Below are 14,023 nucleotides of genomic sequence, written 5' to 3'. Positions count from 1 at the left end.
TCGTACACCTCTGACCTTATCTGATGGTGTCAGCAGACTGTTGGCTTTCCTTTCCCAAAGCAAGACTCTTAACTGCAAAATATACTAACTGAACCATAATACCCAGTTAAGCTCCCAATTTGGACTTGATTAGATTTTTTACAGACAGACTTCTATATAAATTAATTAAGTTTATACCTGTTCTCTTCTCATTGCATTTTCCTGTTTCATTCTTACAGGCCAATCTGTTTTATTCTTAATGACTTCTGAATGTTTTGTACATTGACATTTTTTTTAGTGAAAACAATTTTCGTGTTCAGTCTCTGTGGTCCATACGCTCTCAGCACAGTGTTTACCTGTGAGGATTCTGCCCTCTGCTGTCTGGAAAGGGCTATTGCATGTCTAGGAAGATACCACTTCTACTGATACTATTAGCGATACCACTACTACTACTGATACTACTACTACTGCTGTGACTATTACAACATCTAGTATTACTACTGATAGTACTACTACTATTACTACTACTATTGCTACTTCTGATACTAATAATAAAATCAACAAAATCAAAAACCTTATCACAATGAAGTATTTGTACAGTTTTTATAGCACTTTGTTCTGACAAGGTTATAAAGTGCTCATTATGAAGATGATAATGGTTGGGATGGATAGTAATTGCATTGTGTTTATAATTGTGAAATTAAAGGTAGAAACAAATCCAATTGTAAGTGGAAGCAAACCTACACTATTGATTTTCAGACAACACATTCTTATCCCAGTTACCCCTATATCTCTTGCCCGAAGTAGCATGTTGCCAACATCATTTGAATGCCATTAGCCCCGGGGTAAGAGCAGTGTGAAAGGTACGAGCCTTTATGTTTTGCAAAATATGGGTTATATTGTGACACAATGCAATATGGGTGAACAACACTTCACAAATGTTTTGTTTACGAATAAAGGGAAAAAATAAACAATGGCACAATAAAAACTGTCCAATGGGACAAGTGACACACACACACACACACACACACACACACACACACACACACACACACACACACACAAACACAAACACAAGACAATGACAACAATCCACTCAGCCAGGTAGGCTACTATTCTAAGCAGTCCTGACAACAGCTACCTGACTCAGTGGTTTGTGAAAGGTTCTGTTGCCTGTACAAACCATAGCCTAGTTTCTACCATTGTCTCCTATAGAGTCATTAGTGGAGCTAGGAAACACAATAGAAGGCCTTGGGACAATGGTGTAAGCACAGACAAAACCTCTACACAATTTGGGCCTGTTCCACAATTTTCAGTCATTTTTGAAACATGGTAATTTACTGACTGAATACTACATGATTTCTCAAGAGATTTATGACGGAGAAACATGTTTGCAAATGAGTTTGTGAGCAGAAATACAATGTTGTTTCATAATGGCGATTAAGTATGAATGAAACTGATTAGCTTGTTATTGTCATTAGTCAAAACCAAAGAAACCAATAGACTATAAATTCATATTGGTATTTATTCCTGAATCATAATATACTCCTAAAATATTATCCATCATTATGCATAAATATATACATCTTTTAGAATAATATTTTGATATAATACATTATAGAAATAGTAAAATAAATACAGTTAAAGCATAGTTATTATAAAATCCTAAAAACAGTATAGGTTTGTAAGGCTTGTAGGTAACACACTAATAAACTAACCATTTAGCACTTTATAGAAATACAACACATTGTGCTTACACTACCAGCATTTAGTTGAACTATTATTCATAGAAAAAAAAAATCAATGTCAAAGCAAATCAAACAACAGCAACACAGAATTTGCCTCTGTGAACATCTGAAGTGATGTAACATTCTACCATGAACAATGATGAATAGCTGTGACAGTGCTTAACAAACAGCAGTGTTTTTCCCCCATACTAAGATCTGATACACGTGTAACATGTCACAAGTCAAAGCAAAGCAACCTGATTTTTATTATACTACAGATAGACAGATGCTACATCACTCTAAACATTTATTATGTATTTTTGTGCAATGACCCCAAACTAATCAGCTAAGTCTATATTATTCAATTAAAGCAATGGATCGGATCAGTACCTTGCATTGGCTGATACTTAAAGTTTACTACTCAGAATTGGTATCAGCAATAGAAAAGTGGTACCAGTGCATCCTTAGTCAGAATGATACTAACAGAAAATGGAGAGCTTGATCAGCAAAATCTAGAAACGTATTGTGCTTGCATAATGATTGTGCATAATTGAGTAATTAAGTAGCTACAGCAAATTATTCATATGGAAGAAAAGAGTCTAAGTGAAAAGAGTCTCAGGTCAGTTTAAGAAAATGCCTCTGTTTGATTCCTGAAGAAAGAGAATAAAAGAAAAAACAAAGATCATTGTCATACAAAGTGTCATAACAGACACTTTAACAAAACAATAATGTGCAAACTCAGGTTCAGTTCAGTTATTAGTGATGTGAATATATAAAAAGAAGGCAACTCTTGATGATGCAGCTGCACTGACACAGTTCTCAACAGGTCAAAGGTGAACAGGTACAGCAGTGTTGTGTCCTTAAGAATATTGGGCACCAGACCAGCAGCTCTAATTGGCTGACTTCTCCATCTCTATTGCACCCAATGAAATATTCTTTCAACAGAAGACTGTAGTTGCACTACTTTATTAGCCCTACAGTGGGGAATTACTTTGTCACAGAAACACTACACTACAAATGTATACTATCCCAGACAGAAAAATACACACAGACACAGCTGATGGGCTACAAAAATTTCCATCCCTTGGAATCAGGAATTGTTTGGGTTCCTCAAAAAACATCTAAGCACAAAGACCACCTCTGCTCTATACTGCAACTGAGGGCAGTGATACACAGGGCAACTGTTTTGGGGCAACAGGACCCAAGGAGTTGCCACAGCAGTGTTGCTTTAAGCACACAGCAACATCTTGTTAGTTTGTTAACACTTTTTTGCCTGTTGCTCAGAGTGGTCACCATCTACATTGCCCAAAACGTGTTGAGTGTATCGCCACCCTAAGATTATCTTAGAACAACCAGCCTTGAGGCTGGACTCAGCCAGGTATAAGGCCTAGTCCACTTCCAGATAATCATAATCAATAATCTTCTATTGGCAACAGGATCACAGGTGAGACGACTCTCATGAGTCATTAAGCCTGACACAGAAAATGTGACACTGAAGTGTAAAATCTCGACATCTGATGAATATCAGCTTCCTACTTTGGTGAAATAGTGCAACTGCTTTGCTACTATTCAGTTGATTGATGTAGCCCAGGTGACACTCTGTTTCCCATGTCAGACAACCGCTGGTCTCCATAGATCTGCATGTTTACATTAAAAAGCATTATGATGCTGTTTCACATCTCCTTGTTTTTCTGGTCCTAGACCTAATTCAGGAAATTATCTTTTTATTTCAATAACATGAAGCAGTTGTCTATTTAGTCACAGTTGCTTTGGATTATCATTTCATTTGTTGAATTATAGTGGCAGTTTACTGACACTTTCTCTGGTAGAAATTACATTTCATCCATGTTCTCTTCTTCATCAGTTTATGCCAGCCAGGTATGGATTTCTACAACTGCCAGTGCTTACCAATCAGGTAAAAAAATATAACCCTGTATTGCTATCTTGCCCTGGAAGTACATACAGTAGGTACTTCAAAAGCCTCTGGCAAAGATAAAGTGCAAACAAAACTACCCAAAATCTTTCTATAAAACATTAATTTAGATTGTTAAGCACGCTAATTAAATGCTTCAGTAATACAACATGATGTGCAGCCAAAACGAGGAGGTTGACTCCACTTGAGAGACCTCTATGGGGAAAAAGTGTACACCTGCATTTTGTCACAACCTGTCTAATGTATTGATTGTATTGATATGATTCCATCATGCAATAATTTTTTAACCCTTTACCTCATATTGATATGCTCATTCACACCCGAGAGCTGCCCAGCACAACCACAGTGTTTTTCAGTTTGTTACCGAGCAGCTCCACTGGAGCAGCTGAGGTTAAGTTCCCTGCTTAAGGCACTTCAAAGAATATGATTAAAAAATTATTTATATTATATATATGGAACCCATGCATTGGATAATGATAGCTATTAGCTTTATCTTTTGATATATCACAGAAAATTGGAGAAAAATAAATGTGGGTTACAAACAAATTCAAACAAGTTAAAAAATGTTTATGGATAACAACTTTGGCTTGGATTTCAGTGTAATTATGTGCGCAATAACCTTATATACTGTATATATTTATATACGTATATGAGGCTACAGATCCCTGAGAGTACCTTAAAGCATGACGCCGCTGCCAAGTGAAAACCTTGTAACTCTAATTTGGGTGGGGTTTTATTGGCCATGGACATCATTTGTTCTGATAAGGCTTCAAGGTCTGTGGAAAATCTTATGTTAAAAGTGATAATATTGCTCCTTTGGTTGGGCTTCCTTCACTTATTATGGCTGGCAGACTGATAGCAGTCATATTATCGGTACCAGAACTAGGTCAAGTACTATTTGTGAATAATGATTTTTTTTCCTACTGAGGTGCTTGATGGGTAGGGCTTGGTACACAGGACAATATAATAAGTATCAGAAAGTTTATACAATCACAGGAAAGCATATTAAAGTCAATTTAGTATACCTTTCTATGATTGACAACTTACCTAAACTAAACCACTAAACCCCACCCATCTGGTACTCCATGCAGGTTAAAACAAATGCTATGAAACAATTGTCCAGGTTTTTACTAAGTACTAAGAACGTCATTAAGTGCAGCGTGATAATGAGCAAGAGAAAAATGGGACTTAATTATGGCGAAATTCAACTTTCACCCCATTCACACATACTGCATTTTATCACATTCTCATTAAACGGAGAAAATCTCTATTAAATAGAGTATATGTCTATACTGAGTTAGCTTCAGAGGCTCCAGGAGGGCAAGGTAAGGCTTGGGGCAACTTTGATCTACTGTTTTTCATCTCTTCCTTCCTCTTACTCCCTTCATAGGTATATTCATATAAATATAAATCATAGGACAGAAATAAATCATAGGCTACATGCTGTATCTCATATACTGTTTCTGTCCAGAAGAAGAAAATGCAAGATGATACGTTCAAAATTGTCTCAGGCTGTTAGGATAATGACTCCTACTAGTTTATCCTTTTAGATTTCTGCGTTCTTAAACTCAAAACCCTTCACAGGTTTGCATGTAAATAAAGGAATAAAATATAGAATAATGAAAGAATGTAGAATAATGAAAAAATGAACTAAAAAAAGAATAAATAGTAACACTAGAGTATTGTGCGTTGCATCACTGCTCCTCAGCTCTTACGGGTGCTGCACCACTTCCGCAGTGCCACTCCGCTGGTGCTCGCCACCACGCACAGCGCCCCTCCCAGGCTCCACCAGGTCGGCGCGCGGTTAAAGAAAATGAACTGGAAGATGAAGGCCAGCACCACGTCCACAGTCCTCATCAGGGACACGGGCCCGGCCTTCTCGATCTGCAGGGCCTTGGTGAGGAAGGTCTGGCCCGCGATGCCCAGCACGGCGATCAGCATCAGGATCCAGCGGTCGCGGCCGCAGAACGGGACGGTCCACTCCCCGAGGGCGGAGAGAACGATGACACACTCGATGAAGCCGATGACGGCGTAGTACCAGACGGAGAGGTAGTAATGGACGCTCTTCCCCATCTTGCGGAGGACAACAAAGGTGCAGGCGGCCCCCAGGGCTCCTGTGAATAAATAAATGGATTAATAAAAGACTGAATTAATGAATGAATGAGCAACATAATGGAATTAATGAATAAATTAATAAAGAAAAAAGAGAACTGAAAGGACAAATACAGTACATCTACATATATCATAAGATTGTATGAGAGGATGGCATCTGCAAAGGTATAAAAGAAAATAATGAATGAATTAACAAGTGAATGAATGAGTGAATGAATTAACAAATTATTGAATGAAACTTGTTTGTGTGTGTATGTTGTTACGACTCTCATGACCATTCGTTTACAGGATTACCGGACACACACATAATCTCATAAAACCAAACAGGAATCATTCCCTGATTCCTCCATTTCCACACATTTGGTGCACTTTACATCTTTACACCCAAAACAAAAACAAAAATACAGGCACATGCAGCCATTGTAGAGGCACCTTGAAAAAGAGAAAAAAACACAGAATACATTTTGACACCAGGAGCAGGTGAACCCCATGTATGGATCACAAAGCAAGGCTGGAAAGAATGTCAATTACCGGTTTTCTGCAGGTCTGACTTCTCCCACCAGAAGCTGACTGACATGCCAACACAGTAAGGTACCAAATGGTATGGTTCCAAACAATTTTATTAATGACAATTAGATGGTAACTATATGTAAAACTAATGACTTTGGATAATATAGCTGTAAACCATGACTTGTAAGGGTTCAAGCGCAAAGAGCAAGCAGAAGAAACAGGAGCAGAGGATGGAGTGCATTAACATCTTTGAGAATTTAAATCATCTGTAAGTTTGACATTGTTAAATAAAAATGTATCAAGGAGCCAAAGTCTAATAGCGTACAATCTGAATACAGATTCAAGAAATGATTTCCCATGACAACCTATTCAATGCCAAACTGGTGGACAAACTGAGGGCATTTAGCTTATGTATGAAGTTTGGTGGACAAACTGCTCTAACTGACCTATGTTGTTATTGTTAGGCAGACATTCTAACCACTAGGTGACAGGTTTAGATAGGAGACAGGATAAAAAAAATGTTTAAAAAGGAAAGAAATTTTATGACAATGTAACCCATGGCGTGGGACATCTGGCCTTTTGAGTTTGAAGATTTGTGAAGATTGGGCACACCATGTTATAACCATTTTTCTGCTTATCCTTATGCTAAATGTGGTCATGTCGTTTAACTGATCAGGAAAAAAAATTGAACTTTTGTGTACCTTGTTTTGGTGGTGTAGTGTACAAATTTTGGAAGCAAGCAGAAAAGCAGTTTTTCATATAATGCAAAATGTAAAGTTGCCTGTTAGAGTGACAGATACTGGAGCTCAGAATGTGGTGTAAAGAACTTGGGAAAATTGTTTCTATATAAAGAGAGTTTATTATTCGTATGACCTGCGAAGGCAGCAATAGTCCCCTTGATGTGTTTATTGTAGTTGCCCTCAATGCCATGGAGACGCTCGCCAAAGAGGAAGGGCGGTCGGGCGATGAGGATGACTCCGGTGATGGTAAAAACGGTGAAGACGCAGTCCCAGATGGTACACTTCTCCTTCAGGAAGATCCAGGCCAGCAGAGATGTAAAGACTGGGTTACTGAAGGGGGGAAGGGAGGTGGACAATAGAGGGAAGGGATTGAGAGAAAGCGAGAGAGAGAGGTGAGAACATGAGAGCAACAGTGAAAAAGTAGAGGGGAAAGTGAAATAAATAAAGGATGGAGGATGAGAGAACAAGATGAGGGAGAACATGAATGAGGTAGATGGAAAGGGAGAGAAAAAAGAGAGATGGAGTGAAAGAGAATGGAAAAGAAGTGGGGGTGTGAGGGAGAAAGTAAAATGAATGAGTTATTGAGAAAGAATATGGGAGAGAGAGACGAGGAAGACGTAGGAGCGAGTGAGAGATTAGGGAGAAGAGAGGGTGAGATGAAAGAAAAAAAGAAAATCTGTACAATTCAAGGGGGTTGCAGAATCTATTTCTAGTTACTTGTTAGTGTAGTGTTAAGTTGTCAACACATGATCACCTGCAAAACCACTTTGCGCTGGATACAGCTTCGTTTGACATACAAAGCACTGAAAGATAGAGATGTTAATATTGTGTGTGTCCAAGTTTCTAAAGTTGTACAATACAACATTAAAATGCTTTTTTTTGCTCTAATCGCAAATACATGTTGCTTTTTGATTTTAGCAATAGCAGAGATGATTTGTATGTCATGTGTTGACAGCTTAAACGTAAGCCCCCTGTCAAGTAAGCCCTACCTGTGACTCAATTTGGGTCCCAGCCCTTAGTTTAAGAAACATCACTCTCACCTGAACATGATGACAGTGGCATCTGCTAGCGGCATCTGTTGAACAGCATAGTAGAGGAGGATCATGGCATTGGAACCGAGGAATCCCCGAAGCACCAGATATACACGCTTATCCCTGGGACCAAGGAAACCTGTTCTGGAGGAGAAGAGATATGAGGATGGATGGATGGATGGATGGATGGATGGATGGATGCATGGATGGATGGAGAGACAGAGGGAGGAACAAAGGGAGTTAGAAAGGGATGGATGAGAGAAAAGGGAGGGGCAGAGAGGGTGGAGGGATGATTGATTGATGGATGGATAGATGGCTGGATCAATGGGTGGATGGAGGAAGGAAAGAAATGTGGATTGATATAGATGGATAAATGAAGGGCTAAGTGGATGGATGGACAGAGGTAGGGAGGAATGAAGAAAGGGATAGAGTGATAGTAAATAAATGGATGAATGGATTTAGGTACTGTATGAATGGACAGTGATGAATGGATGGATGGAGGACAGAAAAGAGGGTGGGAGAGGTGGATTGGTGGTGACAGATTAATGGAGCAGAGGGAGGAGGACATGGAGGTGAGATATGGATGGATTGATGGATGGATGGATGGATTGATGGATGGATGGATGCTTTATCCATTAAGAAAAGCTGTATTTCCCAATGCATAGAGAACCACAACATGCTGATGGAATACATTTCTTAAAGTTGCCATAATCCCCAAATCATCTTCAATTATAAATACATTTACAACGCTAACACATACAGTTTCTCAATCATACTCACTTGTAACCATCAATAGCCTAGACTACAAGATTATAACTACTATACTACTACAAATGTTACTACTATTCCTGCTGCTTGGCAAACAGTGTGGCCAGTACTAAAGTCTTTTTTCTTGGATTTTCTGTTGATGGCGTTTGAGTTTCTGTAGGTGGCGCTCTTTTCTTTGCCTGTTCAGCCATGGTGGCTATCGCTGCTCATGCTAACTACCAGTGCTTCTTCTATTTATTCCAAACAACCTGCTGTTGCTGCTGCATAAAACACATCACTGCCTGTGTGCCCAGGGGATTTTTCCCAGGAAAGACCTAGCCAACACCGAATGTTTACAACACAAAATGTAAAAGCTTTCATGAACTGGGTACAGGTTGAATCACTGTTGTCTTATATTAATCAGCGATGGAGAGAAACAAAAAAAGACACTTAAGTAACTGAAAATGTCACTGATTTTCACTTTAAATCACAGTTTCTCAAACCTACTGACAGCTGATGATAAATTCAACTATTACGATGCTACGACGCCCACAGTAACAACACTAGTACTACTGCTAATTCCTGAATTACACAAGTCTGTTTGTACAGTACAGATTCTCCAAATCTGTAAGCCTAAACGGTTAAGTTTCTCCACCATACTTACTTGTTATAGATGAGCAAGGGGACGACAAAGAGCATCTGGAAGAAGCAGCGTATGGCGCTGATTTCTACGGCATGGACTCCCTGGATAGTTTTCACCAGGAGAGAAATGATGGAAAAGAAAACTGTAGACAGGAGGCCGTAGAACAAACCGAGGCCTGGACATCTCTTCTTCTTCTCTGGGGCTGAAGGAAAACACAGAGACCGAGAGAGAGTTAGGGAGAGGGAGGGGAGGGAAAGGAAGGGAGGGAAGGGTGGAGGGGGGAAGACGGAGAGATAGAGAAGGAAGTGTAGGGAAAATCGGTAGGGAAAGAGAGACAGGGTGAGAGGGGGAGGGGTAAGGGAAGAGAAAGAGATCGAGGCAGAGAGTAGAGACGAGAGAGAAAGAAACAGTGAGGGAGAGGCAGCGAGAGAGAAATGGATTGTCGAGGTATCGTTTTAAGTATCGTTTTAAAACACAATGCTCATTTTGTTGTACTCCAGTGCTCATGTTGTTCTAGTAACTTTAGGATGGGACACTGAAGCCAAGAGTGTGCTGCTGAACTCCATGTGGCCCGGGTAAAAATTCAGTTACAAAAACGGCAAACACAAGATCTACAATAGACAGTGGTGTAGTGTTTGCAAACCCTGCTTCTGGCACTGTAATGTGCCTGCTCAGATTAAATTCCAACCCGAGGTCACACACAGGCATCTTTCCTTCAGCTTCTCCTCAATGTTTGTTCAATTTGCTATTCCATTCAACATTTTTTATGCTCATTTTTTACCCTTGCGCCAGGCTGCAGACACATGTATGTCTGAACGTCATCCCTCCTAATTTCCTCTGTTTCCCAATTAGATTAGATGGCATTGCTCAGTGGTACTTCCACTTCCCTCTTTCATATTACAGGAAAAACACCAGTGGATGATGTGGGGTTTTTTTTCATTTTCATTCTCAGTTCCGCTGAGATGCATAACTTGTGGAGCAAGGTTGTTAGTTCATAAAAAGTTAAAAAGATTTAATCTAATGACTAAAAATAAACAAATAACTGACCATTCCTGATAAATGAATATTAGTAAGCCCTTTCTGAAAACAAAGTAAACTGAAATTCAAATTAGAATTGGAATAAAATGTCTAGTCAGAATCTGTGAGAAAAAAAACAAAACTATGATAAGCCCGTTGTTGAGCGGGAATATGTTTACATAGTCCTACCATTTTTAAGAAAAGGGTCTACATCAAATTCAGTATTTCTTCCTCACATCGTATATGACAACCACTTATAAAAATAGCATTACTGTAACTGCCATCAGAAATAAAGCCTTACTTCCTTATACAGCATTACACCTGTGGTTTAGGCCTTCTGCAATTCCAAACTCAACTTTTCTTTTTGACAGATGAATAGAGGCAAAATTAATAATGTCTTGTTAAATATAAACATAGATCAACATTGTAGGCCTAATGTTCTGATTTAACCTAATAACTAGATCTTATAACTAATTCTAATATCCTAATGGCCAACAAGTAGGCCCCTGGTGCTGTAAAAGTGCACAGTCATCCATCCTCTTGAAGGATGATGTAAATGTTAAGCCGGCTTACTGTAGCCTGTCTTTAGGAAATAGTACACACACAGCTACTGGGTTGTTGTTTATATTAGACATATGCCTACAACTTGTGCGGGTTTAAAATGTTTCCCATATTATAGTTATTAACAGCAATGTAACATATTGGTAAATAAAGAGGTGGATAGGCAAACTATGACATCCAGCATCACAGGGCAAACCACCACCAACACAAATAAAATCAATTATATTTTCAGAAATAGCATTAATATGCGTTTTTTTATTCCTTATGAAACCACATCTTTACGTAACCCACGTGGTTTGATACGACTTATGACGTATAGTATGGATTTACGTCATTAAGATGTATGGCAGCCTAAAAGACAGTATTAACTGTACTCTACTACTGGTTAATAAAAATGTGTGTAAAGTGAGTTTATGTGGGTTTGCCCTCCACTACATCATCATTATACGTGTTATCACTGATAGCCTACGTCATGTTGTATAACGTGGGGCTACGCAAGAGGTCATTGGCTATCCGGCTGCTTATCACTTTGCTAGGCTACTCTAACGTTATCTCCTTCCCATCTCAAAGTTCATTAACTGCCGCCATCGATGTGGAGGGTCGATGGCGCGACCCAGCTTCATTACCGCTTCAGTTACAATGCCGTGCTACCTGTAAGTGCGCTTCCTCCTTGGGCTGTGGGCTTGTTTCCTCCTAGGCAAAACGCCGGCGGGCATAGCGTTTTCTTCTCGCTGCCATCCGGTGATTTCGTCCTCCCTCTCACCTTCTCCTCAGCATCATTATCACACGACACATGACTGTTACTTTGCAAATGAATCCTCTCCGCTGCCCGTTCATCGTCACCACCACACTTGTCGTCGTCGTCGTAGTAGCCGCCGCCGCCGCCGCCGCCGTCGTCGTCGTCATGGTTGCCAACTTTGTGGAACACTACAGTAATGTCGTCCTGTACGGATAAAACCCGCTGGTCTGTTGAGTGGTTACAGTCGGTGAAGTCGCCCATGGTAAGATGTGACGGCTGAGCGGCAGCATGCCTTGGACAGAGTGCCGTCTTTAGTAGCCCTGAGTGAGAGAGTAAGCACCGGTTAATGTGTAACCTTGTTGGCTGGACACAAACTCCCATGCGTTGATTACTTTACCCACAGGGGGGCAGAACTAAACCCAGAACAACTCTGCTGGACAACCAAAACATTGCCCAACGTTTATGCCATCTATACGAAGGCAGGGAGGCAGTGGAGGGTACTCAGTGTAGCCACTTTTTTTAAATTTGTGGACTTTACTCCATGTTTTCAGCCGGACAAATCTTTATGAGATAAATACGAAAACCAACATGTGTCCAAAAAGTATGTGCTTTGGGTATAGACAAGTAAAGAACAGACTGCAGCCACAATAAACATGTAGCCATGGTTCAGGGTGGGATACAGACCATGGTTAAAGGTTCTTCAACATAGAGATACAACAGTGTTCTTCAATCCAAACTATCAATGAATGATTTAGAATAAAACTCTACTATGTAAATTGTATTTTTAATTAACATTTTGATTTGAGTAAACTGAATGAGAACTGACCCAATCCTGATCTACTGTGTGACAGGTGGAAAGACATGATTTTTGCTGCTGAATTAACAGCAGCAACAAGTAAAGCAGAAAATACTGAGAATAAATACATCTCTGATTAAGCATTTTATTAAGCATTTTATTACTACTGTACATCAAATCCAATGAGCAAGATGACAAAGAAAAAGCTATGGATTATTATATCCTCTATTCTTACAACTAAATTAGACTGACACAAGTAGACCTACTATTTTGCAGAAGTAGCATGTTACACAGCATTTTAGCAGGTGAAGGTTTTTTTTTTAAATATCTAAACTAAATTCTATATCTATGAAAGATAAAACACTGGAGTGTGGTCCCCTCTACATACAAAAGCAGTATCATATAAATTACTTTACACAACATTGTAAAAACGTAAACATTTTATTTGGCAAATTGTTGTCAGTGAAGTTGTTAATTGTTATCATAAATTTAAAATTCCTCCATGTCAGACTAAGTGGAACGTGTGAAAGCACAGGTACTAGGTGTTGCACAGTGGTTGGCTTTTAGTCGCAGAGTAAAGACAACAATGGCTTTGTCACCGAGGGAGAAAAGGGGCAAGAGTGCAGTGAAAGAGAGAGAGGGCCGGGGCGACACAGTGGGACGCTTCTAGCAAGTCATTCATCAGGAATCAACACTATTATTATGAGAGTGTCTGTATCATGCCTACAGTCTTGCTAAACTGATGGACATAATCAGGGCAGGAAACTTACTTTTCTGTCAACTAGTCACTAGTCACAGTGGTGAGAAAGACTGATTGAACACAGGTTGGCTAGCTGCCAAAGTGGCTAGTAGTAGAATTGACATACTTAACCAGCAACAGCCACATTTTACCAGCATTTAGTTGGTGGCTAGTGTTTATTTTCAAGCCCTGATCGCTGTAACACCTCCACCTCCGACAGTGTTCAACAGTGTTCACTACAGTATTGCTGGTATTGCATTGTTTTAATCAAACTTGGATCAGATTACAGTTTGCAAAGGATTCACATAGCTACATTTCTGTGACTGGTTGATCTTGCCTCGCAGAATGGAACCAGTCAGCTGTAAGTAGGTCAGATATGCCAACCCCACCCATCTTATATTAGGTGTCTATCAGCGGGCAACAACAAAGATTGTTGTCTTCAGGGAGCAGTCTGATGGGGGATGACAGGGCATACCACCCCTTGTTATTAGATATTATGGAATATTTGAGGGAATAGTACAATTTACCTGCCCAACAGCATCACAGCTTGTATAAATCAGCCACATTTATAGGTACATCAGAATTTGCCCATGCCGAATAATCACTTGTAATGACATCTGACTTGTTTAATAAAAGAAAACTGTCTCATAAAATGTGATGTGTTTTCTGTTCTTGGGATTTTTAGATAAGTTTATACACATCGGCCTGAATGCACTTTACCCCTTCTTCCTCATGAAATAGGCTATTCA

The 14,023-nt window shown here is 39.6% G+C and overlaps 1 protein-coding gene across 1 annotated transcript; it reads right to left on the bottom strand.

The window, feature by feature from the left end:
• Positions 1-1,477: 1,477 nt before the first annotated feature.
• slc35g1 (solute carrier family 35 member G1) lies at positions 1,478-12,221 on the bottom strand. Its single transcript, XM_071916424.2, has 5 exons — positions 11,652-12,221; positions 9,444-9,624; positions 8,042-8,176; positions 7,135-7,331; positions 1,478-5,753 (listed from the first exon to the last, which is right to left on the bottom strand). Exons 1-5 carry the CDS (start codon positions 12,118-12,120, stop codon positions 5,344-5,346), a joined length of 1,392 nt encoding a protein of 463 aa, XP_071772525.2. The 5' UTR covers positions 12,121-12,221; the 3' UTR covers positions 1,478-5,343.
• Between the last annotated feature and the right edge of the window lie 1,802 nt (positions 12,222-14,023).

The sequence above is a fragment of the Centroberyx gerrardi genome, chromosome 20 (genome assembly GCF_048128805.1).
Source record: "Centroberyx gerrardi isolate f3 chromosome 20, fCenGer3.hap1.cur.20231027, whole genome shotgun sequence".
Lineage (NCBI taxonomy): Eukaryota > Metazoa > Chordata > Actinopteri > Beryciformes > Berycidae > Centroberyx > Centroberyx gerrardi.
Note: the sequence above shows the minus strand (reverse complement) of the source record. Positions and strands in the feature narration are given on the sequence as shown.